The 26,642-nt window shown below is 43.3% G+C and overlaps 1 protein-coding gene across 1 annotated transcript in view; it reads left to right on the forward strand.

The window, feature by feature from the left end:
- Window positions 1–26,642, forward strand: part of LOC113443746 (integrin alpha-X-like) — a 53,013-nt gene that overhangs the window by 19,246 nt on the left and 7,125 nt on the right. Inside the window, exons 12-24 of the mRNA XM_026712164.2 lie at window positions 1,674–1,814; window positions 4,351–4,554; window positions 4,669–4,799; window positions 6,932–7,095; window positions 8,858–9,009; window positions 10,578–10,703; window positions 13,366–13,439; window positions 14,542–14,683; window positions 16,050–16,160; window positions 17,609–17,691; window positions 17,779–17,862; window positions 19,177–19,249; window positions 20,768–20,875. Of these exons, the coding sequence (XP_026567949.2) occupies window positions 1,674–1,814; window positions 4,351–4,554; window positions 4,669–4,799; window positions 6,932–7,095; window positions 8,858–9,009; window positions 10,578–10,703; window positions 13,366–13,439; window positions 14,542–14,683; window positions 16,050–16,160; window positions 17,609–17,691; window positions 17,779–17,862; window positions 19,177–19,249; window positions 20,768–20,875 (1,593 nt within the window). The remainder of the gene's footprint in view (window positions 1–1,673; window positions 1,815–4,350; window positions 4,555–4,668; window positions 4,800–6,931; window positions 7,096–8,857; window positions 9,010–10,577; window positions 10,704–13,365; window positions 13,440–14,541; window positions 14,684–16,049; window positions 16,161–17,608; window positions 17,692–17,778; window positions 17,863–19,176; window positions 19,250–20,767; window positions 20,876–26,642) is intronic.

Consider the following 26,642-nt stretch of genomic DNA (forward strand, 5'->3'; position numbering starts at 1 on the left):
CCTGCAGCTTGGCAGTGCTGCAGAATGAGGCCTTTCCCAGTTGCCAGAATAACAAGTCTCTGTTAAGAAGATCTGTAGATTCCTGTGGCTGGGTAGATTCTTAATAATAGAATTAGGCTCCTTTGGATAATCAGATCCTCAGCTGATAAAACCTCTGCGATTGTCAGGCGCAAACAGCAAATAGCCACTCGTTGAGTTCGAATCAAAGAAGAGCTTATTATTGCTACGTAGTCACAAGAATCTTGTTTTAGGTCTCTTTCGTGGGTGCTTTTGATCAAGTGGGATCCATTCTATGACTGCTTTGGTCCACATGCCATCAGTGACCAACTGATTTCCATTTCAATTCTTGTACTGTCTTGATGGCATTGCAAATTTTTGTTCTCTAATCCATGTGCAAATCTTTCTATCTTGTAATCTTTCATGTATTTTTCAATAGCTCTTTGCACCACTTGTAGCTTTTCTATCAGTTGTGAGGTTAATGTCCATGTTTCACCAGCATGTTAGAACAGGTAGCATACATGAATTGAAAACTTTTCTTTTCAGGGGGAGGTTATTCTTGAAAATTATGGTTGGCTTGGAGAAAACCTTCTCCACGAAATCCCAAAGGTACTTTTTCAGGAGGCAACAGGAGTTCCTTGTTTTTTTAATTGAAGGACTTTGCTTCTCATCCAAGAAGCTTCTTCAGCTCAGACAGGATAGTGGGGAATGGAAGGATTTGTATTCCTTACAGACAGCTGGTCATTTGCATCCTTTTAGAGAGTCCTTGAGGCCACTTGGAGGTTTATCAGTGTCCTCAGGGTCACCTGAGTAGTGCTCCTGGTTCCTGGAGCACTACTCGGTCCTCTTCCATGAAAGCGACCTAAAACAAGATGGATCGACGACATCAGCAAGTATTGTAGGCCGAATTGGCAAAAGAAAGCTCAGGACCGTATTGGTTGAAAACATGAGGAATAAGATTTCATCCTGCAGTGGACAGACAATGGCTGAAATGATGATGATGATGATACATAAGAATCTAGGCAACTAACAGTCAAAACTAAATTGGTGTTAGTGCAGTATTGTGTTGCTCTATGTCCAGTCTCTTTTTACACACACACACACACATACCGCACACAACACCAGAGCGGAGAGATTGCCTAAACAAACTATCTATGCCTGGGAAGCCTTTCTTTGCGGCTCAGCGCTTCCCTAAAAACGGCTAACCACAAAGTAATCAGCTCAGCTCCATGACCTTTATCTTGCATAATTTTTCTATTAAGACTTTAAAAAGGAGATTAAAAACTAATATGAATTAATAGAGAGAAAAGAAATGAAAGAAAAGGGAGGGAGGCAAAAAGCACAAGAAAGAAAGAAAGACATAGGAAGAAGCAGTTTTATGTTTTCTTTGCAGCGAATATAAGTACAGCTACAAAATTAACTCTTGCAAAAATGAAAGCTCTCTTCCGCCTACTTTATCTATTTCTTCTGAAGTCATAAGACTGGGTTTTGCTTTCTTTTTTGTGCAAAAAGTCACAAGAAGTTTCCAGGCAGAAATAAACAGATCTTATGATGATAAACCAGTAAATAATATGATGTCTCAACAGGGTTGCCATACTAAAATGGCTGGATACAAAATGCTGGGCCCTCAGGGTGTATGTTGTGTGATCCCACAGAAAGTGTTTTCTTCTCTTCAGGTGGGCTCATACTTTGGTGCTGAACTTGCCTCCGTGGACTTAAATGAAGATGGAAATACTGACCTACTTGTAATTGGGGCTCCTCATTACTACAGTGGACACCAAGGTGGGGTTGTCTACGTCTCTTCCATCAACAACACGGTGAGTAAAAACATTGGAGGCTGGAGGAGAAATCCAGGATTGAGATGTTTTCTCATAGTTGGTGAATTATCTTTCACTCCATCCGATCATTTTTTGGAGGAAATACTTGGTAGTTTTAGCAGGCTCTTTTCCATGTATTTCTGCCAAAGGAGGCAGAGAATAACAAAATCTTCAAGCCTTCACAGCTGTCTGATTATAGACTTTCATTTTTTAGCTTCAAATGTCAGCGTTCCAAGTAAAACATCCACTAAAATCAGAACTACGAGGCAGCCATATTCCTCAAAGAACATGTTTATTGGATACATCATATCGGTACAGCTAGTGAAAACCAACTCTAAAAGTTCCTGCCATTTTCCCCTAATTAAAAGAGCAAATATTTCCCTCTCCAGGTGTCACTGGTCACATTGTTGAATGAAAGTAGCTTTCATTTCTTCTCCTCCTTCAACTGTCACCTGTTGGGATATCAATAAAACTTTAGTGCCATCATAACTTTGAATCATCTTTAAATGAACTGTTGTAAATTGGAGATTAGCTGTATTCACAGACATGCCCAAGGCAGCAAGATTTTTGAGTTGCCACTCTGCACATTTCTAGCTACTCTTAGTAATTTGCTTTCATCACTTGAGACTTTCAAGAAGAGATTGGACTGCCATTTGTCAGAAATGGTGTTGGGTCTCCCATTTGGGTGAGGGGGTTGGACTATATGACCTATAAGGTCCCTTCCAACTCTGATTATCTGTTATCTGCTAGTTGAAATGGCTATGAAAGTCAAAGACTTTTGATAAATAAAACTTAATAAAACTTTTAAATGCTTATTTTTAGAACTTTATTTTTAATACACACACACACACACAAACACACACACACACACACTAAATACAGCTAGTCCTTGACTTATGACCACAATTGAGCCCAAAATTGCTAAGTGAGACATTTGTTAAGTGAGCTTTGTCCCATTTTACGACTTTTCTTGCCATAATTGTTAAGTGAATCACCGCAGTTATTAAGTTAGTAACACTGTTGTTAAGTGAATCTGGTTTCTCCATTCCCCTTGCCTGTCAGAAAGTCACAAAAGGGGATCACATGACCGCGGGACACTACAACCATCATAAATGTGTGTCAGTTGCCAAGCATCTGAATAGAAATCACATGACCACAGGGATGCTGGAATAGTCATAAGTGTGAAGAACAGTCATAAGTCACTTTTTCGAACGGACCCTAAATGAACTGTTGTAAATCGAAGACTATTTGTAAAGTGTCTTTAAACAAAAACACACATAAAACAAACTTATGTATGGATTAGTTGACAAATATGTGACCAGAGGATGGTAGGAACGTGTCTTTCCCTAAGAACAATGGTTTGGTTTTGGCTAATGCAACATTCGTAGCATTTTTTGAAGCAACTGCTGCAGATAGCAAGAATTTATCATAGGTTAGTTTAATTCATCTACCGCTTTGTCATATTATATTAGCTCATCTGCCCAGATGCTTTTAATGAGTTTTGATATGAATGCTTAAATATAGAAATGTATGGTTATTTTTCACTTTTGTTAGGTCAACTGGATGAGATCCATGGAAAGTGGTTGATAAGTAGCAACATAGAATGTATGTATGTATGTATGTATGTATGGCATTCAGCTTTGTTCGGGTATTTTCCCACATCATTGTAGTTGTGCTTTTAAAGTTGTAGCAACGTTTTGGCAGATGAGATTCTGCCAAAACGTTGCTACAACTTTAAAAGCACAACTACAATGACGTGGGAAAATACCTGAACAAAGCTGAATGCCATACATGTAAGTACCAAAAACTTAAGAAAATATATATATATATATATATATATATATATATATATATATATATATATATATATATATATATTGTGTGTGTGTGTGTGTGTGTGTGTGTGTGTGTGTACAGAGAGAGAGGGAGGGAGAGAGAGAGAGGGAGAGAATAAAATAGAATAGTACAGAACAGAACAGAATAAAATAATTTGTTCCTGACCAACGATACAGCTAATCAGGCTACTAATTTCTGGGCCCCAAATGTTATATAAAGTCATAATGTTTAAAATTCCTTCCATGTTTTAATTATTATATTTCTTATATAGTATTTAGATTATTATATTAATTTAAAAGAATAGAATAACAGAGTTGAAAGGGACTTTGGAGATCTTCTACTCCACCCCCCTGTTCATAAAAATATTCTTTTAATGTAAGATGCTTAGTCAAGAAAAGAAGGAAAGAAAGAAAGAAAGAAAAGAACCATTGTTTGTATGGCTAATAGCCACTAACAGCCTTGCTATCTTCTTCAGTATGTCCACAGGTAGCTCTGAAACAGAATAACAGAATAACAAGAGTTGAAAGGGACCTTGGAGGTCTTCTAGTCCAACCCCTTGCTCAGACAGGGAACCCTATATACCATTTCAGACAAAGGATTATCCAATCTCTTCTTAAAAACTTCCAATGTTGGAGCATCCACAGCTTCTGGAGGCTAGTAAAACTACACTAACTAATGTACCTCGCATGCTTCATTCCAGGGTGAGCTTGTTCACCTTCAAATGTTGTATGGAATCCCAGGTAATGGACTAGGCCGTTTTGGGGCAGCTCTGTCCACATTAGGGGATATCAGTGGCGATGGCCTTACAGATGTGGCTGTAGGAGCCCCAATGGAGGATGAAAATCGGGGGGCCATTTACATCTTCCTGGGTGAAACAGACCGACTGAAGGAAGTGCACAGCCAGGTAAGTCCAAATGTCAAAAATAAGTTAGATAAGAATACCCAACTGAAGCTTCTCTACCTGTGTTGATGTGCTCCAGTCTTAATGATCTCTTTTTTACTTCCTTCTTCCCCACAGCGGATTTCAGCTACCTCTGTTTCTCCCGGGCTCCAGTTTTTTGGACAGTCCATCCAGGGAAGGTTGGATCTGAGCAGGGATGAGCTGAACGACTTAGCCATTGGAGCTCTTGGAAGTGCAGTGGTGCTTCGGTAGGGAAGGTTGGGGTGGAAATGGGCATGGACCAGATCTGGGCATTTTATGGCTCCCAGGCCACCTCCAGCCCTTTGGCTGTCCCAGTCAGACTTGTGAAAATTGGTTTTATTTTGAAGGCAACTGCTATTCCACCCTGCCCACATTTTATCTATGTGCATGTATGCATGCCTAAGCACTTTCACAGCCCTATTGGTTCAGCCCTTCACGACAATCCTAGTGTTTCATGTGGCCTCTTGTGAAAATTAACAAATGCATTAAGCCTCAGGGTATAGAATGTGTGTGCAAAGTGTACTGATAGGGTAGAGTACAGTAGAATAAGAGTAGGAATAGGAGTAAGAGTAGAGTAGAATAGAATAGACTAGAATAGAATTAGAATTAGAATTAGAATTAGAATTAGAATAGAATAGAATAGAATAGAATAGAATAGAATAGAATAGAATAGAATAGAATAGAATAGAATAGAATAGAGTTGTCTTGGTATGCAGCCTTGCTCACAAGTGCATAACGCAAGTGCAACTGGACTGTGGACAATGGGATATGGGAGGTGGGGGAAGGAAAATATTGCTTTTTTATTGAATTATAGTTTTGGAGAAAAAATGTCCCAGGAGTTTCTTTTGTTATCTAATGCAGTGGGACGGGTGACAAGAATAGAATATTCTTTATTGTGTGATTGGACACACAAGGATAAAATATCCACTAGCTTAAGACAGCTTCTCTCTCCCTCTCTCCTATCTAGCTAACTAGCTATCTGCCTTTCTTTCATCTATCTGTATGTGTGTGTGTGTCTCTGTTTGTGTGCTTGTATGTGTATATCTTATGCTCTGAGAGTGGGATAAAAATCAATAAAAATAATTTAAAAAATACTTTTGGAAGTGTGGCTTGGCCTGTGGCACAGTGGTAGTTTCACATTGACTTGGAACGTACGGTGTGAGCTGAGACAGTTGTTATCTCCAGTTGTTGGATATGGAATCACAGCAGCTGACAGCTTCTAGCCAATCTTGTCTGGTTTAGGAAGCTAAGCAGGGCTGGTTATTAATTGTATGGGAAACCACTAGGATAGAGACCAAGGCTACAGGGTAGACAATGTGGGAGAAGGCAATGGCAGATCACTTCCTGCTGCTAAGAAAATTACAACATGAATAAGTTCACAAAATCACCAGAAGCTAAACTTGACTCAAGAGAGACTTCACTCATTGATGGTAAAAGAGACATTGTGCTGCATATTGCATAGAGATACATGGGAATTGTGAAATGGCACTTCTCCCATGTTAAAACTAGGCCTTATCAGAGATCTCTGTATTTTGGAAGGCAGTTGGTTAGGCCCTTTCCTGAACCAACAGTCCCTACTCATAGTCACTCATGCCCTAGTCACTTCCCGTCTGGATTATTGTAACGCGCTCTACATGGGGCTGCCCTTGAAGAACATCCGGAAGTTCCAGTTGGTGCAAAATGCAACGGCCTGCATGGTTATGTGCAGACCCTGGTGTGCACATATGTCACCTCCTGCAGGAGCTGCATTGGTTGCCAATTTGCTTCCGGGTGCAATTCAAGGTGCTGGTTGTCACCTTTAAAGTCCTTCATGGCTTAGGACCAGATTATCTGAGGGAACGTCTCTTGCCGGTCACATCTACCCAACCCATCAGAGCGGGGAGGCAGGGAATGTTGCGGCTCTCATCCCTGAGGGAGATACACCTGGAAGGACCCAGAAGAAAGGCCTTCTCCATGGTGGCTCCCTCTCTCTGGAACATCATTCCCCCAGGGATTAGAATGGCCCCTACTCTAGCACTCTTCCGGAAGGCACTGAAGACCTGGTTTTGCCAGTGGGCCTGGGGAGCCCAGAGAGGGATGGAGCCCATCAGGTGGCTAGTGTGATCTGCTGTCATCAGGAGGTGGGAGTTGGGGGGTGATTTTTTTTTTCCAGATTTTGTTCTATTGTACTATATTAATTTATTTTATTCTTTTTGTTAGTTTTTATTCTTTTTTTATTTTTATGTTTTGTTTTAAATATGGTTTTACATTGTGTAAGCCGCCTCAAGTCATCATGGGCAAATAGGTGGCAATATAAATCAACAAATTAATTAATTAATTAATTAAATAAATGTCACAACACCTTTCTTCTGCTTTCCAGATCCCGGCCTGTTTTCACTGTCCTCACTTCATTGAGATTCTCCCCTGATTTGATCCCTCTGGATGATCCAGAGTGTGGAAGCAGAAAGATTTCAAAAATTGATTCTCGTGGGCAAGTCAGTCTTTGCTTCACCTTAACTCTTCTCAGCACGAAATGGAGCTCTGGTAACATCTCAGCATGACTGTTCTTTTGTTGAATAATCTTAATTTTGTAGGTTTTAGGATTCTCCTCTTTCCCTCATATCTTAAGTATTGATAATTTATTCTGCAACCACTCTTTTCATCTGCCAACTTCTGTTTCTCATCAATTGATTTATCTGTTTCCCACCTTTGTTATTTGTATAAATATCTCAAGGTGGCAAACACACCTATCGTGTTTTCCCGAAAATAAGCCTTAGCATGATTTTTCAGGATGCTTGTAATATACCCCCAAATAAGCCCCATCTGCCAGACGGACACATTTTAGTACCATATTTCTCCAAAAAATAAGCCCTAATGCATCTTTTGGAGCAAAAATTAATATATGACTCAGTCTTATTTTCAGGGAAATACAGAATACTCCTTCTGTGAGCCATAGTCATCAGTTCTTACTACTAATTTCCTTACAACAACCTCGTGAGTTGGGTTAGGCTGAGAGAAAGTGATTGGCCCAAGGCCACTTAGCTGACTTTGTGTCTGAAGAGCTTCCATAACATAACATAATATAACATAACATAACATAACATAACATAACATAACATAACATAACATAACATAACATAACATAACATAACATAACATAACATTACAATACAATACAATACAATACAATACAATACAATACAATACAATACAATACAATACAATACAATACAATACAATATAATGTATTGGCATTAGTACTCAAAGTCCTTCATGGCTAAGGCCTGGCTATTTAAGGGATTGCTTATCTTATTTTGTACTCATCTAGCCATTAAAGTTAATGGAAGAGGCCCATTTGAAAATTTCCCCTGGTCCAAAGCCCATCTTCCTGGTATGTGGGAGCAAGTCCTGTGTTGTATTTCAAAGCTGTCTTCCCTATGCAATATCTTTCCATAAGAACTATGTTTAATCCTTGTTCGATTGAGTTCTAGAAAATCTGAAAAGATACAATTTCAATATTATATATTATATGTATTCAAAATGAACAGTGATTAATATTTATATGCATATGTATGGTTTTGTGTGTGTGTGTGTATAATGTGAGTATGTGTGTTATGTATGTGTATGAGTAGATATATACTTTCTTTTGAGATCAGGGTTCATTTTTTATGTGGAGCAGTGTGCTCAAAGTAAAAAATGAGAATAAAGGTTATCTTATTATTTTATTGTTAACTCAATCTGAATTTTTAAACTTTTAATATTTTGGGTTTTTTAAATTGTAAGCGTCCTTGATGTCTTGCCAGAATATATAGTGGTACCTCGGTACTTATTGTTAATTGATTCCGAGAGGCGCAATGTGTAGCCAAAATGATGAATACTAAATTTTCCTTAAAAAAACAATGTAGTGAGTCACAAAAAAACAACAAGTTGACCCTGACAAGTTCTAGCTTGTGTGTTGGGTATCAAACAAACAATGAGCACCAGGACAAAATTTTCACGTCAAAATGTGTTGAGTACCATCTTTGATGAGTTTCAAAGTAGTCGAGTACCAAACACTGCTATATAAAAGCAGTGTTTTTCAAATTTGTCAACTTTAAGATATGGTGGCTGGGGAATTCTGGGAACTGAAAGTGCCAAGTTTGAAAAACGCTGCTGTAAGACAATTATAAATAGCAATATATTCCCATGTTATTTTAAATTTTTTCTCTAGATGCTAACTCCTTCGTTAACTTATTCTTTCAGTCAATGCTCATTTGATTCAGTTTTTTTTTCCTTCTGTTTTCCCCTTTGCTCTTTTTTTAACAAGGTTCTTTGCGAGCCATAATCAACTTCAGCCTCCAAGTCGATGTTAAACAGACCTTGCCACGCCTGATGCTAGAGAATGAGACACCCAGTTTTTCAGATGTTCTCCGCCTTGGAGCTATGCCCATCTGCATCAACAAGACTCTGTGGTCTCAGGTAGACACAATTATATCCTTATCCAAACTGCCCAGAAAGAATTTTAAGAATTGTAGTTGGGTCCATTAAGAAGGCATCCTCAAGGATATCGCAAATTGCATTTCACTAATCTTAACTTTCTGGCAAATCACAGAACTTGTGATGTTAGTCCTGAGCCCCTCCCCACACTATTAATGATTGATCGATACTATTAATCTTTCCTTTTTTAAAAAAATAAAAAAATTCATAGAGTAAAAGGCAAATTACAAGAAAAAAGGAGATAGAAAAAAACTTCTCAGGTGACCCTGAGGACAGAGATAAACCTCCAAGTGGCCTCAATGGCTTGCTTTAAAAAAGTGCAAATGACCAGCTGTCTGCAAGGAGTATAGCAAAGTCAGTGGGGAACCCAGATTCACTTAGCAACAGTATTACTAATTTACCAACTGCAGCAATTCACTTAACAAATGTGTCAAGAAAAGTCTTAAAATGGAACAAAACTCACTTAATAAATGTTTCACTTAACAATATACATTTTAATCCCAATTGTGGTCATACCCCGAGGACTACCTATATTGGCATTTCAAAGAATATACAAGTAGCCCTCGATTTACAACTGTTATTGATCCTGGAATTGCGGTTTAAGTTATGCCAGTCATTAAGTGGGTCATCATGTGACCGCATCAATTTTATGACTTTTTTGTGGCAGCTTTTAAGCAGGTCTATTCTCTGCAATGGATGGTCTTTTCTGGAAATCAGAAGTAAACACCGGTTTCTGGTAAAATCTGTAGTAAAATGTGGTCATGTACTACTGGACATTGCAAGTGGACATAAATGGGAGCCAATTGCTGAGCACTGAAAATGCAATCACATGACTATGGGGAAGAGCTGGCTGTCATAACTTTGAATCTGGGTCATAAGTAGCCCTGGAGAGGTCCACTGAATCTTTGAACAGATCGCTAAGTGACTGGTCATAAGTCAAGGACCATCTGTATATTCCTTCTTTACTCTGGCCACTGTAAAAATCTGCAGCCTTGTATGCAGCTATTAAGACACAGTTGCAGAAATGCTAAGAATGCAATTGTTTCGGCTTTATAGCCTGAAGGGACTTTTAAATACAGTAGAGGAATGGCAGTAAACTTCCCCTCCTAGCAAGAATTCAGATGTTTTCACAGAAATGAATACATGATGTACTGTACTAAACCTGTGGATAGGGAGAGGATGCTAGACATTTATTAGATTTCCATTTGGGATCTAATTTGATTTCCATTTTGGGGCTAACGGGAATGTAGGGGATTTTGTTGCTTCAGAACCAGAGATCGCTTGTGATCAGATGACCACATGATTAAATGCAGATTGCTTGGCACTTTTCAAATGATTATCTGGAGAGAGTGTGAATTAGTTTGTGGTGTTTTCAGCATTTCAGAGTGATTAGAAGTCAAGGTATGTTGCTTCAAATGGTTTGGTGAGAAATTGGGGAATGGATGCCTTTGGAGTATAGCTGTAAGAAATATTATAACACTGAATGGAGAAACACACAGATCTGGGTAGAAATGTCTGAGTTCCAGAATCTCTTTCTTAATTGGCCTCAGGTCTGCCTGGATGACTCCATCTCTCCAGTTGTGCTGCGGACAAAGTTCTCAGTTCAGGAACAACCAGATAACAGGAATCTGCGACCCATCCTTCACCCTGAGACAAAAACCTCCACTGACATTGAGGTATTTTTCTGTATTCTGTGTTAGCACTTCCTTTATCTAGAACAGGGGTCACCAACCTGGGGGCCATGACCTACTACCGGGACATGAGCTAATCGCCATTGGGCTACTTGACTGAACAGCCGATGTGCGCACCTCCATGTGTGCTCACAGCCCCACTTGTGCGAGTGTTGTCATGGGCGCTTGTGGCCCCAATCGTGCAAGCCTCAGTGCTGGCACTTGTGACTTCACTTATGCAAGTGTCACCACGATTGTTGCGGGTGCTCACATATGCGCATGCGTGCTTGCAACCCTCTCACAAAATCATCCCCTTTCTACTGTCCCCCCGCTCCGGACCGCCAACCCAGAAAGGTTGGGGAACTCTGATCTAGAACTAACATCTCTGTCATGAGCCAGCCCTGAGTATTTCTAGCTTCATGCCAGTCTATTTCATATGCCACCAAGAGCCGTGGTGGAGCAATGGTTAGAATGCAGCATTGCAGGCTAATTCTGCCGACTGCAAGGAGTTCGATCCTCACTGACTCAAGGCTGACTCAGCTTTCCATCCTTTTGAGGTCGGTAAAATGAGGACCCAGATTGTTGCTGACTCTGTAAACTACTTAGAGAGAACTGTAAAGCACTGTGAAGCTGTATATAAGTTTAAGTGCTATTGCTATTGCTATCTCATTTGAATCCATCCTTCTTCCCAGAAGCTGAGGCAGGCCTGGAGGACAGAAAATGGCTGGCTGCCATCTCAATGCAAGGGTCCATTCACTGTCTTATCCACCATTCTTATTTCACACCTGAAACAAATTTGCAGTCACATTTCTAAGCAAACCTATTCAAAAGAAAGTTCATTGCATCTCCCACAAAGGCTAAGTTTGTTATAAATACAAGGCTTTGGTACAGATAATCCGCAAGTTATGACCACAGTTGACCCCAAAATTTCTGTTGCTGAGCAAGACAGTTGTTAATTGGGTTTTGCCCCATTTTACAATCTTTCCTGACCCAGCTGTTAAGTGAATCAATGGGGTTGTTAGTATGACGTTCGTTAAGTGAATCAGATTTCCCCATTGATTTTGCTCGTCAGGAGCTGCCAAAGGTGATCATATGACCCCAGGAGCCTGCAACCATCATTAATATGAGCTAGTTGCCAAGTATCCTAATTTTGATCATGTGATCACGGGAATGCTGCAATGGTCATAAGTGTGAAAAACAGTCATAAATCACTTTTTTTCAGTGCCATTGTAACTTCGAATGATCACTAAATCAAACTTGTTACCAAGCCCCACAGAGATGGCTAAACTAAGGAAATAAGAAATACATACATCAGCAAGGAATTTTGAATGGGGTTTCTGGATAAATACAGAATCTTGGAAAGTGCAGTAGGACCTACCTCCCCAGCCTCATTTATAGAGTTCACTAATGTGGAGTCTCTAAAACACTTTTTATTAAATATCTCCCCACCTGGGTTGGCTATAACAGGGGTCTTCAAACTTGACAGCTTTAAGACTTGTGGACTTCAACTCCCAGAATTCCTCCTCCAGTCATGTTAGCTCAGGAATTCTGGGAGTTGAAGTCCACAAGTCTTAAACTTGCCGAGTTTGAAGACCCTTGGACAGACAATAAGATAATCTGTCAGATGACTTACTTTACCTCCAAACTCATAGTTAACTCATGTTAACTATGAAGACATTTCACGAGTATGAAAGGTTGTAACCTGGCTAAATCGAAACTGGTCACTGGCTATGATCATGTGATCAAATAGATTCTCCTTGTGTCCACAAAACAGTGTTTCTCAGTCTTGAAAACTTTTAAGATGGGCAGACATCAACTCCCAGAATTCCACCACCAGCATCTTAAAGTTGCTAAGGGTGAGAAACCCTGACATAGAGGAGAGCTGCCGTACAGATTTCCTAATGAGAAAACTGGAAATGCCCATCCTCCTAAAGAAGTAAAACTAGACAAACCTGTGACCCATTGGGTCATCCTTTGAGCAAATGGTGATGTGACCAGAACAAACATTCAATTTTAAGCTGACCATATTTTTTTTTACCCCGATACTTGTGGTTACCCCATGATTATCTAAGAAACATCGTGAATGGAAAAATAATGGGAATGATAAACACACTTCAATAATAAGTCAATATTTACTAACCATATATTTACTGAATGAGAAGATTACAGGTGTGTGTGTGGGGGGGGGAAACAGAGGGAATGGAAGCAACTTCTGACTTCTTGCTGTTTTCCCCATTTACTTTTCTTGTAGGAAACTGGTAGGGAGTGTCAATATTTACAATCACGTAAACACAGGGACGCTACAACAGCCATAAGTTTGCAATTGAATCTGGTCTGAACATCATGGACATTTCAATTATGCAGGAGTAATGGGTCCTGGATATTTTATTGGTTCTTTTGAGTTAGCAAGTTTTAGGTACCCAGTTCAAAAATTGTGGCATTATAACACAACTGGAGAGTATCAAACAGACGAACAGATAAACGTGAGAGTTTTAGTATATAGATGCCTGAGGAACTCGTAAACAGATTCTCCCATGTAAGACATATGATTCTACCCCTCTGTGCGTTAATTTATGCCTTTGCCTGCTTCATCTATGTCCTCCTTAAGAAAGCTTCTTCATTAGCCCATGTTGCTCACCCCACCTCTGTTTCTCTTGTATTTTGTCAGGTTCCCTTCCAGAAAGACTGCGGTCAGGATGGAATTTGTGTGCCTGATCTCTCGGTATCTTTTAACTTCTCAGGGTGAGTGACATGTGGTGTTCCTGGTCTTTAATTCTGTCCTTCGCTATTGCAAACTTGGATCATCTGATGGAAATATGTGACATCGTGTGAGAGCCAGGAGGTACACTTCAACCATCCACTAGGAAGTGCTACCTCTGGTTGGTAGGAAGCGGTGCACAAGCTGAGGGTTAAATCCAAGATTTACGATGAAATCTATATATATATATATATATAAAAGTGAAATATCACTCATGCATCATCACAAAATCCCCAGAACCATAAAGCCTACAAACTTGAAATTTGGCACGTATGTTCCTCTTGGCTTTTAGGTGCTCACTGAGAAAGGATTTTTTGAAACGACCATCAGAGCATTAGTATTTTATATATTATTATTAACATGCTCTGATGCTAAGGAGTTCTATTCCCCCTCCCCACCTGAAAAGAAATCTGTTCCAAATGCAAAACACAAGCAGAGGAGAGCAGTTTCAATTTCACAGCACCAAGCAGCTTTAGTACAGAACAGTTGAGCTAAGCCCTGCCCAGGCTCTTTGCTGTCTCCTTCTTTGTCACACAGCAAATACTGTTTCATTTTCTAAACAGCCCTCAACTCTCACGCACTGACAGGACGCTATCCAGATAAATATCGATGGATGCTGGTAGGCAGAGGCACAATTTCCCCTGCCCCCTTATTTTCCTTCCCAAAAACTAAGCCCGGTCACATAGTTTCATAGCGAAGCACGGGTATTGAGCTAGCCATATGTAAAATACCAGAGCCTGTGAAAATTGTTTCTTCCGGAATCCCTTTTATATAAGGGGTCCGAGATGCATCGCGTGAATTGTGTCCTGTATCTGTTTCTATCAGTCCTCTTGTGCTGGAGATGGGCAGTATCGTGGTTTGCAATAAAAGTCGGACCACCAAATCCCCATTTTAATTGGTTTGGGGCTCTGCTAACATTAGGCATTGGATAGAAGGTATTGCATTCATTTCCTTGTAATTCATGTAATAGGTTTCATGACCATTTCTATTTTGTAGAGTCTAGCTGTAGGGAAGTGGAGACAAGGAGGCAGGAAGTCACCAGGGGTCCTTGGCATTGAGGAAATATTTCCCATTATTATATTTCAGATCTAAAGGACTGAAGTTGAGCCCAAATTTCATACTGAATTTAACAGTGAAACTAGAAAATCTGGGAGAATTGGCATATGACCCGGCCATTTCTTTTTACTACTCTTCTGTTATGTCCTTCCAGGGAGCTTCAGTTCTTCAAGTGAGTTTGATGAATTTTGATGGGGCGGAGGGGTTATAGTGAGGAGAAATAGGGGGATTAAGGTGGAGATGCTGGATTTTTGTAGGTCAGAAGTCAGGTGTCACCATCAGGGTCACCTGGCAGGTGTGACCTTGCTGAGTTGACTGATCTAGAAAAAGATCAGAAAAAGAAGATCTAGAAAAAGATAAGCCACTGTACACTCAGCATAGAAGATTAGCTAGCAGGAGAAATTATACAGCTGCCGTATAAAAACAGGTAGCAAATCCCACACTCACCAGCACTGATGATGTTGCCCAGTTGGGTTATGAACTGTCTGCAAACAAACAGCCAAGCTCAGAGAGAACCAAGTACTCCACAACCTAGAAAAAGTCAAGCAATCTCAAACCAGCTTAGAACTTACGCAGATGGGAGTGTATTAGGAAACCCCAGAGAGTTTAGACTGAGAAATCTGGAAAAACTTCCTCCCAGATGATAACAAAGGCAAGCTCCTTGCACATAAGCCTGCAGCCACTCCCTTGCAAAGTAATCTGAAGCTAACAGAAATCTAAGCAATCAATCTTTGCAGCTGTATGTTAATTTCCCCTTAATTATTGGAAAAAAGAAAGACCAACCGAAAGAAAATTACTTTGTCTACCAGCAGACAAATTGGACTAGCTTGGATTAGCTGGTTTTAATGAGTTGGGTGGGTTAAGAGAATAACAGAGTTGAAAGGGACTTTAGAGGTCTTCTAGTCCAACCCCCTGCTCAGACAGGAAATCCTATACCATTTCAGACAAATGGTTGTCCAATCTCTTCTTAAAAACCTCCTGTGTTGGAGCATTAACTTCTGGAAACAAGCCATTCTATTAATTAATTGTTCTGACAGGAAATTCCTCCTTAATCCCAGGTTGCTTCTCTCCTTGATTAGTTTCCATCCAGGTTGCTTCTTGTCCTGCCCTCAGGGGCTTTGGAGAATAGCCTGACTCCTTCTTCATTGTGGCAACCCCTTGAGATATTAGGACGCTGCTGTCATGTCCTTCCCAGTCTTTCTTCTCATTAGACTAGACATACCCAATTCCAGCAACCGCTCTTCGTATGTTTTAGTTCCATAACTTGGAATATTCCCAAAGGCCTTTGCTTACATTCCCATGATTAAATGTACTTTGGCAAAGGAATAACAGAGTATGTATCTATTTTGGGTGCCTGGGCAGGCTTGCAAATGTACTTTGGCAAAGGAATAACAGAGTATGTATCTATTTTGGGTGCCTGGGCAGGCTTGCAAAAGACAGATGGCCTGGTTCTTGTAGATCACTTTCCTTTATATTCCCCGGGCATGATCTGATGTTTTTTTTAATTTTTTAAAAAAACATTCTCTCTCTGCTTCAAGTCGAACTGGCCGCTGTTCCCGGCCTGTCAGATGCATGGATTACCAGGAAATGCCTCCGTACGCCACAGCTCCTGCCGTTTCAGGCCACCCGCTCTCAAGGCAGGCACTCAGGTAAGACATGGGAAATCAAGTCAAAGGGCAGAAGTAAAAGGACAGCCATGAGAACGAAAGCGCGTGAAAGCAAAATGTGAAAAAATGTTACCCTGCACAGGATGCCGGTGTAAGCTGTGTGTCCCGGTTCTGCACAATTACTGGGCCGGGAAGAGAGAGAATTCAGTATTCTCTTATTGTTCAAATAAAACATTTCTACTCTGTACATTTATAAATGTAATCCTGATGGAATGCAACTTCAAAAACCAACAGAAGAAAAGCGGAAAAGGGATTGAGAGACAGGGCACCAATTACAATTTTCATTTATTTATTAAATTCATATGCCGTCCATCTCACTGTCCAAAGTGGCGTGCACATTTAATAAATAAATGAATGAATGAATAAGCAAGTTCCATTCTTCATTCCTCCCAGTGGTTGGTAGAAAGAGAATCAATTCTATAGCCAAAAGAGAAAGAGGCAATTAAGTAACATTTCTACAAACTATACTCTGAGTTCCCACCACAACCAACAACGTAGGGTAATGAGGTTTTGGAGGCACTGGGAATCGGCATCCAAAATACAGGTAGTCCTCAAGTTATAACAGTTCATTTAGTGACTGTTCAAAGTTATAATGGCACTGAAAAAAGTGATGTACGTATGACCATTTGTTACATGCATGACATTGCAGCATCTCCATGATCACATGTTCAGAATCCAGACGCTTGGCAAATGACTCCTATTTATGACAGCTGCATTGTCCTGGGATCATGGGATCGCCCTTGGTAGTCTTCTGAAAAGCAAAGTCAATGAATTGCTTTGATCAAATAAAGGAATATAAGTACTTTTGTTTCTACGTGGAAACCGCTTCTGGACTTTGTGCTTGAGGTGGGGAAAAATGAAACTTTGATTTTGGGTTTTACTGATTAGATAGATTTGTTGTTATGGAAATGGCTAGTTTATACTATTATGGAAAAGTAGAAAATTGAGGTTTGATGCTACTGTCTTATTCCAGTGCACCAAAGGGAGTCAGAAGTCAACACCTTTTTTTTTCTTTTCTCCCTTCTTTTCTACACTTCTCCCTTCCCCTTCGCCTCCTTTTTTGCCCCAAACAATTTGCCTTTGTATTTTTGTATTTTATATTATAAGCTAATGAAAACCTGTAAACTTGGACAAAGAAACTCAGTGGAGAAAACAGGCTCATTGAGCAACCGTATTACCATGCTAACAGCTGGAGTGATTTACTTAACAACTGTGGCAAGAAAGATCCTAAAATGGGACAAAACTCGCTTAACAAATGTCTCACTTAGCAACAGAAATTGTGGTCATAAGACGAGGACTACCTGTGTTTGGGATGCTGCAGTTAGGAGGGAAGGAGGCTGTTTTAGCTGAAGGGGGGACTGACAAAAAGAAAGTAGGATTGAAGAGGAAAACAGGCATTCTTATAAGCTGTGCCATGTTCCTTCTTGAAGGCCTTCCTCCAGGTGTCCTTCCGCTCCTCCAGAGGTGATGCCTGGCTGGACAAGTTCGTTTACTTCACCATCCGTGCACACAGGTAAGGAACCTGATAGAGTGTCTGCCCCCCCTCTGCAGTTTCTGATTGGCTTCTCCTAATTGCGTTCTCCTTTTCGGTGTCTTCCAGTTTGAATGAGAGCAACGTGAAAGAGAATAATGAGGCTACCGGACGGCTGCCTGTTTTGCATCCCGTCAACATCATAGTGAAAGAGTAATTCTGTCTCCGTTTTTGTGTGTGTGTGGTTTCCTTCCCCAAGAGCCCATTTCCCAAGAATAACCCTGGTTTCTGGCGAAAATATTGAAGAAGGAGCTGGAAAACTGGGATTCTAGTCAGAGGTGGCATTCAGCAGGTTCTGACCAGTTCTGGAGAACTGAGAGCGGACATTTTGAATAGTTCAGGGAACTGGCAAATACCACCTCTCAATAGTCCCACCCCCATCTATTCTCCGCCACCTGAGTCCCTGCTGGTTGGCTGGGTCTTCTTTGGTTACCCTGCACAGGAAAATGGAGCTGGAAAGCAGGTTAGTGGGGCAGGGAGGGAATGGGGATTTTGCAGTATCCTTCCTCTGCCACGCCCACCAAGCCAAGCCATGCCCACAGGTAGTAAAAAAAAATTTGAATTCCGTCACTGATTCTAGTCCATTCTCAGCCATAGAAGCTCCCTGGTTGACTTTGGCTTAGTTCTGTAAGAACCCAACAACCAGAGTAGTGCGAGGGTGACGGTTTGTTCTCCAAGCTTCTGGGTTGGTTTTCAAATGTTTCATTACCAGGCTAGCTTAACATCTTCAGTGGAGTTTAGGGGATATCAATGTCAGTATTCCTCTGTTTATAAGGGCTTCAGGCGTGTGTGTGTGTGTGTGTGTGTGTGTGAAGTGAGGGTCTAGTTGGTAGGTCGGCTGTGAGTCATCAGTGAGTCTCGTGATGGGTCTTGAGATAAGGAGATTACATCAGGGTCATTGGGAGGTGATCTGCTGGGTAGAGGTTGCATGAGTTGGTTGAGGGTTGGTGCTGTCTCAGAGACTGGTTGTGTGGTTGATTTGGATCCTGAGGAGTTTGTAGGCTAGTTGTAGGTCAATGTGTCTGTTGAAGGAATTGCTTGTGGAGCGCCAGGCTTCACTGAACTCACAAGCATGGCGGGTGGTAGCATGGCTGATGATTTTTGTGTTGCTCCAATCAAACTGGTGCTGTTTGATGTCAGTATGGGTAGAAATTAAAGGTTTGGGATCATGGTAATTGACTGCCAGTCGGTGTTCATGGATCTTGGCTTTTAATTGACGTGGTGTTTGTCCCACGGAGAATGAACCTTCACCCTCATCCTACAACTGAGCTACAGATATTCACCACTATCGCAAACCAGGGTAGCCCTGGATTATCAGCAGGGACTTCATATTATAGGCAACCTACTGTGGCTTGGGCCCAGTTGTGCTCTCTCAACTCAGCCTACTTCACAGGGATGTTGTTAAGGGAAGAAGTAAGACTCTGCCTCTTTCATGATACCAACGGAGGCTTCTCCTTTCCCCTCTAGGTTTCAATCCACTCCATATCTCAACTTCTCTACTCAGGATCCAGAGAAGAAAATACTTACACATAGCTATGAGGTAATGGATTTCTCTCCCCCCTCTCTCTCCCCCCCCCCCCCGCGCGTGGGTTTACAATAATTAAATCCATATCTTTCTTGTCCAAATTGATTCCATCCACTCTGGTCTTCTCAAGCAGGCTTGCTGAGAGTCCATCCTGCTCATGAAGTTTGAGGGACTTGGGTGAAGTGGAGGCCTTTTTTGTGGTGGCCCCATATTATGGAATAGGCTTCAAACAAGTTGTGTTCTCACATCCAGAAGACTATTTAAACTTCTTATTTTAGTGCATTTAGCTCTATTTAATTTGGGGAATTCATCTGTATAGGTTGAGGTAACCCTTGACTTATGACCAGTTGTTTAGTGGCCACTGAAGTTATGACTGAACCCAAAAAGGGAGAATTTGAGATCCAGATCTGAAGTTCTGATGGTCGGCCACCTCCCAACCCGATGGTCATGGGACTTCACTTCAGGGTGTGGAAACACAGCTGTATTTATAGCGGTTTGCAGCATTCTGCTGTCACATGACCACATTTTACAATGGCATTTTCTTCTAGTTTTCAATAAATCTGCTTCATAGCAAACAACAGGTTTGCTTAACAACCCCAGCATTCCCTGTACCGTGATGTTTGCTTTACAACCACTGAATTCACTTAATGACTGCCCCCAAAAGGTCATAAAATCGGGTCAATCATGGGACCAATTGTTTTATGAACCATTAGGAATTATGCCATTAATAGGCAGTTTCCATTATGGTTGTAACTCAACTACTACCTGCATTTATTTGTATTTTTATATTGTTTTGTGATTTTATTTTTCTGCTTCATTGTTTACCACCCAGAACGATGTGATTAGAGTGGTTCAAAAATGCAGTTTAAAAAGTGAATAAATAAATCTGCACGTACTCCTTTACTCAACCCATTCACCATTCCAGTTATCCATCTCTCTTCGCATACATACCTACCATAATTCTCTCTATGCCACGGATGTCAAACTCGTTTTTATTGAGGGCCGCATCAGGGTTGTGTCTGACTTCAGGGGGCTGGGTGGGTGTGGCCACCTTGACCTCACTCGTGCGGGGGGCACCCCTCCCAGGCTCTGTTTTTGGCTGTGATGGCTTCCTCCAGAGGTCTGCCGGTGAAAAAGGAGCTCAGGAGGGCTGCATTAAGCGCTCCTGAGCTCCATTTTCACTGGCAGAGGCACCACGGGCCAGTCCTTCGCTGTTTCCAGGATGGTCCCGTGGCCTGGATCTGGCCCCCGGGCCTTGAGTTTGACACCCCTGCTCCATGGGTCTTTATGAGTGGTCCATTTTATTTGGGTGAACAGAGAATTTCAGGAAAAACCTGAATAGCTATATGAAGGAATATCAAGCATATCGAAACCTATCAGGAGTAATGGAGCAATGGGTTGACTCTACAATTTTTGGTTTGGTTTGCTCCCTGCACTTTTTAATCTCCTGACATGTTCACATTGCCAACATCTTCTTCTCTACCTGATTCCATTTCTTCCAAATGTATTCCATTTCCTTTTTTGTCCTGGCAGGTGAGGAATTTGGACTCAAATGCCACTGCACTCAATGTAACCTTTGAGCTTCCTTTGAAGACAAAACAGGGATTCTTTTGGAATATAACACCGTCCTACAGTGATGTGGTAAGAAGAAGACTCCTGATTGATTAGAGTGCCTGCAAGAGAGAAGATTTGAATAATGTTTGTTTGGAGGAAGAAACTTGCAGTAAAGATTTAAGTATTGGAAGTGTACAGATAGTCCTCAACTAGCAGCCATTTGTTTAATGACTGTTCAAAATTAAAATGGCTCTGAAAAAAGTGACTTACAATGTTCTCACTCACACTATTGCAGCCTCCTCACAGTCATGGGATCAAAATTCAGCCTCTTGGCAACTGATAGGTACTTAACATTGTTTGCAGTGTTTTGGGTCATGGGATCACTGTTTGCAATGTTCTCAAGTGGCTTCTGGCAAGGAAAGTGAATATGGGAAGCCAAATTTGTTTAAGGACCATGTGATTCGTGTTGTAGTTGAGCAATGAGAGGCTTGACCAGGGCATGGGTGCAACAAATACTTTATTAGAGTAATAAAGGACTGAACGTGCTTGCCAAGCCTGGAACTGGCTCGCAGCGATCAGCGACTGGTTGAACCCCGCAGCCTGCTTTTATAGACGGCTGCTGGGGGAAACCAGCCAATGAGGGACAGCAAACGCCCCCGCGGCGTGAGCGGACCTGGGTGGGAACTCTTGCAAGTTCCAGGGACATAACACCCCTTCCCCCCAGATGCGAACACGCATAGTCATTTAAATACGCGGGTGGTCTGTGCTGGCGCCCTGAACGGCGCAATTCTGGTGAGCTGTCAGGTAATTCAGAGTCTGTAGTGGCAGGTTGGACTGGTGGGGAATCACGAACTCGCTCATCGGTCTGCGTTGGTTCGGGAGTCGTAGAGCTGGTCGATGGAGATGCGTCCTCATCTGTAGATTCGGGCAGGTCAGTCATCAGACGGTCACGGTCCATGTCCAGGCTCCTCGGCTCGACTGGAGGAGGTGACGGGTCACCGGCACTGGTGTTGATGTGTGGTTGATGTAGCGGCCTGGGAACGATCTGTGCCCAGGCGTCAACGTTGGCATAGGTACCGTGGCGCCTCCGCAGCTGGTCCAGGTGCCTTTTCCAGATGCGGCCATCCTCCAGTCTGACTCGGTACGACCTGGGGCCAGTGATGGCCACGACCTCTCCTGGAATCCACAAGGGGTCTCCGGTGTAGTTCCTTGCGAACACAGGTTCCTGTAAGACAAAATGTCTAACCCCCGACGTTGAAGCGAGGGGAGAGTCTGGGCAATAATTAGGGTGAAGCCTGTCCAACACTGTTCGCAGGCGTCTACCCATCAGGAGTTCAGCCGGTGATTTATTGGTGGCTGTGCACGGGGTTGAGTGCTGGCTCAGCAAGAAACGTGAGAGTCTGTGGTGCCAGTCTTCCTTGCTGAACCGGGCTAATGCTTCTTTAGTGGTCCTAACGGCTCTCTCTGCCAAGCCGTTGCTGGCAGGATGAAAGGGAGCCGTGAAGATGTGGCGGATGCCCAGGTTAGCGGCGAAACGACTGAACTCGGCTGAGGCAAACTGGGGGCCATTGTCGGAAACAATAGAGTCTGGTAACCCGTGTGTTACGAACAAGCGGGTCAACACCTTGGTAACTGCTTGTGTGGTGGTCGTGGATAGTTGGGCCACATCAATCCACTTCGAGTAAGAATCCACGACCACCAGGAACATTTTGCCGTGAATCGGGCCTGCCAAGTCAATGTGAATCCTGGACCAAGGTGCGCTGGCGCTTTCCCACTTAGTGGGGGAGGCGATTGGAGGGGATGGTCGGGATTCTTGGCAGGGATGGCAAGAGCTTACCCATCTGATGATGTCATCGTCGAGGCCTGGCCACCATACGTAGCTGCGTGCCAACGCCTTCATCCTGACGATGCCAGGGTGGCCCTCGTGTAGTGCCTCCAAGACTCGGGTGCGAAGTGAGGTCGGGATGACCACTCGGGTGCCCCATAGCAAACAGCCCTGCAAGCTCGATAACTCCTGTTGACGGGTCTTAAAAGGCGTGAATTTGGTATCAATGTTATTTCCGGGCCACCCCCTCCCCACCCAGTCCAGTACCTGGGCGATCGTTTTGTCTGCCTTGGATTTGGAGGCGATGTCAAGGGCAGTGATGGGAAGGTCAAGCTGGGTGACCTCGAAGATAGCGTGGACCGGGCAGGGTCTTCAGCTGGAGCAGGCAGGGGCAGCGGCTGAGGGCGTCTGCGTGGGTTAATGTTTTTCCCGGACGGTGTATGAGTTTATACGAGTACGCTGCTAGGAAAAGGGTCCACCTCGTCATCCTGGGAGACAGCACTTGGGGAGTCTGTTTGTCTCCTGCTAGGAGACCCAGGAGAGGCTTATGATCCGTGACTAGCTCGAAAAAGTGGCCAAAAGAAATTCATGAAATTTCTTCACTGCTGCGACAGCTGCTAAAGCTTCCTTATCGATTTGACTGTAATTGCGCTCTGTTGCAGAGAGCGTCCTGGAAAAGAAGGCGATGGGGGCCTCGGAGCCATTGGGGAGCCTGTGGCTTAACACTGCCCCAATTCCAAAGGGGATGCGTCAGCTGCCAGCACTAATGGAAGGTTAGGGTCAAACTGAATAAGGACTGCATCTGAAGTGAGTAGTGACTTGACTGAGCGAAAAGCGGTATCTTCCTTGTGCCCCCAGTGCCAAGATGATTTTTTATCCAAAAGTCTGTGAAGGGGTTCTGCCACTGATGCTTTGTGGGGTAGGAATGATGCGTAAAAATTCAATAATCCCAAAAAGGCCTGCAGTTCTGCTTTGGAGGTTGGTGTGGGTGCCTCGTGAATTGCCTTAACCTTGGACTCCAGGGGGTGAATGCCTGAGGCGTCAATTTTATAACCCAGAAAGTCCACCTGTCTAGTGGCAATGGCACATTTTTCCCGTTTTAACTTGAGGCCATGCTGTCTGAACCTCTCTAGCACTGCTCGAACTCTCTGGAAGAGTTGGGGTCTGTCCCTGGCCGAGACCAAAATGTCGTCGTCAGTAGGTACTACACCAGGAGGCCCTGCAATATCCGCTCCATGAGGGATTGGAAAATGCCTGGAGCAACACTTACGCCAAATTGGAAACGCTTGCACCGGAAAGCACCCCTGTGGGTGACAATGGTTTGAAGTTCGGCTGTTTGATTGTCAACAGGGAACTGTTGATACGCTTGTGACATGTCCAATTTAGCAAAAATGTTGCCAGGTTCAAAAGTGTGCAATAAATGTTGAATGACGGGTACTGGGTAAGCGCTAACTTGTAAAAAGCGGTTAATTGTGGTTTTGTAGTCTGAACAAATTCTCAGGCTACCGTCTTTTTTGAGGGGTGTGACAATGGGCGTCTCCCATTTGGCGAAATCTGTTGGCTCAATGACCCCTTGTTTTAATAATTTATCCAGTTCCGCATCTAATTTAGGCCGAATGGCGAATGGGACTCTACGAGGTTTCAACCGGATTGGGACTGCTTGGGGGTCGACTGAGAATGAGATAGGGGTACCGTTATAGCACCCTAGCTCATCGCTGAATACGTCTGAGTAGTCAGCGAATAAGGAGTCAGTGTCAGAGGTTGAGACAGCATGGACTCCTGTTAACCCTAGGCCGAGGTGGGGGAACCAATCAAGTCCCAAGAGTGTAGGGAGGTTGCCGTTAACTACCACTAGAGGTAGGTGGCCTTTGAAAGCTTTAAAATTAACAAGAAACTTGCCTCTGCCGATTACAGGAATGTCCTTCCCCTGGTAGTCCTTCAGATTAAGCTGGCACTTCTGGAGCTGGTTTCTGGATAGTCTGGGCTGTAGTTTCTTGAGGGTGCTCCACGAGATAATTGAGAGCGCTGACCCCGTGTCAACCTCCATACGACAAGGTTTACCTTCTAATAAAACGGAGAGTGAGATTTTACTAATGGCATGGCAAGCGTGCTTAGCAAGGTGGCAAGTGCGACAGTTCAATACTTGCCTTTGGGGTCCAGAATGTGAAAAGGAAGGGACCCTTTGTGCCGAGTTGTGAGCGGCTTGGCAGACTCTGGCGATGTGCCCCCTTTTGTGGCAATTGTTGCAGGTGGCCCCCTTGAATTTGCAGGTGGCCCTCGGGTGAGATCCACCACAGGATAGGCACAGGGTGATGTGCTTGGGTGGACTGATGCTTTCTTGCTTGGCTCCTACCTGCGGGTGTCTGGTGTGGGCGAGGCGGTGGATGTCGGCCGCATCACTGGGGTCCTCTTCGATGACCACCTCTTCAGAGTGGACGGAAACTGCAATTTGCTTGGAAGCAGGACCTTGGATCTCGGTGGCTAAGTGTGCTGCCAGCTCCGCTGCCAGGGCTTCCTCGACGGCTTGAGCGAGGTTGAGGTCCTTCCTAGCGAGTAGGCGTCTTTGGAGGTGAAGGTCCTTGACCCCGCAGACTAGCTAATCGAGGAGCATGTCATCTAGGTAGCTCCCAAAACCACAATGGAGTGCTGCAGTCCTGAGGGCAGCCATGTACTGGTTGATAGTCTCTTTGTCTGCTTGCTTCCTCATTCGGAAGGTGAATCGCCTGGCAATCTGTGAGGGTCTAGGAGAATAGTGGTTAGTAAGGATTTCTAACAGTTCTGTCCAGGGGCGTTTTTAACTCACGTGGAGCCACGAGTGCTGTGGCAGTATCAAAGACGATGGCTCCGCAGTAGCTCAGGAAAAATGATTTTTTTCGGTGCTCCCCTGCATCAGCCAGCCCAATGGCGTCGATGTAGTGGTTAAAACGATTCTTGTATGACTCCCATTTCTCCTCATCCGGCTTGAACGATGGGAAGGCTGGGTTGGAGTTCATGTTGAGAATCTAGTGGCTAACTGCTATGGAATCTCTCTGGGACAACAACGGAGGAAAGAAAAACTCTTGTGCCTTGGCAGGCAAGTGACTACAGCTCTGGGAGGCTCCGCACCTCCCGTTCTCTCTGAGTTTACACGCGGTAAGCTGCAACGGCTGTTTGGCAGCGTTTTGATTTTCGCGCTCCTGGAGAGTGTAGGCGGTGATGGCTTAACCGCTCTGATAGCGCTTTGAATTTCGCGCCTGCGTAAGTGTCAGTGACTCGGAATTACAGCACCGCGCTGTATCCCGGTTTGAAATTCAACGACAGCCGTTTGAATTTCGCGCTCTTTGAATTGAGCGGCTGCGGCTCGCAGCGCTTCACTTTCCTCTGTAGCTTGCTAACAAGCGGCTACAGACGCTATTACTTTCGCTTTCTTGCTGACCGAGCTCTCCGGCAGCGCGGCTGCGGCTCAGCAATTCAGTGACTTCAGCTGTTGCGAGTTGCCTCTGGTAGCCATCCCATCCTCGTCGCCAGTGTTGTAGTTGAGCAATGAGAGGCTTGACCAGGGCATGGGTGCAACAAATACTTTATTAGAGTAATAAAGGACTGAACGTGCTTGCCAAGCCTGGAACTGGCTTGCAGCGATCAGCGACTGGTTGAACCCCGCAGCCTGCTTTTATAGCCGGCTGCTGGGGGAAACCAGCCAATGAGGGACAGCAAACGCCCCCGCAGCGTGAGCGGACCTGGGTGGGAACTCTTGCAAGTTCCAGGGACATAACAATTCGCTTAACGGCTGTGGCAAAAAAGATGGTAAAATCAGGTGTGATTCCTTTTAAAAACACCTTGCTTAGCAGTAGAAATTCTAATTCCCACTGTGGTGGTAAGTTGAGGCCTACCTGTATTATATTCTAGCTCAATACCTGTGCTTTTCTATGAAACTATGTGGTCGGGCTTAGTTTTTGGGGAGGAAAATAAGGGAAAAAATTGTGCCTCTGCCTACCAGCATCCATTGGTATTCATCTGCCTAGCGTCATGTCAGAGTGTAAGAGAGTTGAG

Source organism: Pseudonaja textilis, chromosome Z, assembly GCF_049901715.1.
Source record: "Pseudonaja textilis isolate UNSWEBS1 chromosome Z, rPseTex1.2, whole genome shotgun sequence".
NCBI lineage: Eukaryota > Metazoa > Chordata > Lepidosauria > Squamata > Elapidae > Pseudonaja > Pseudonaja textilis.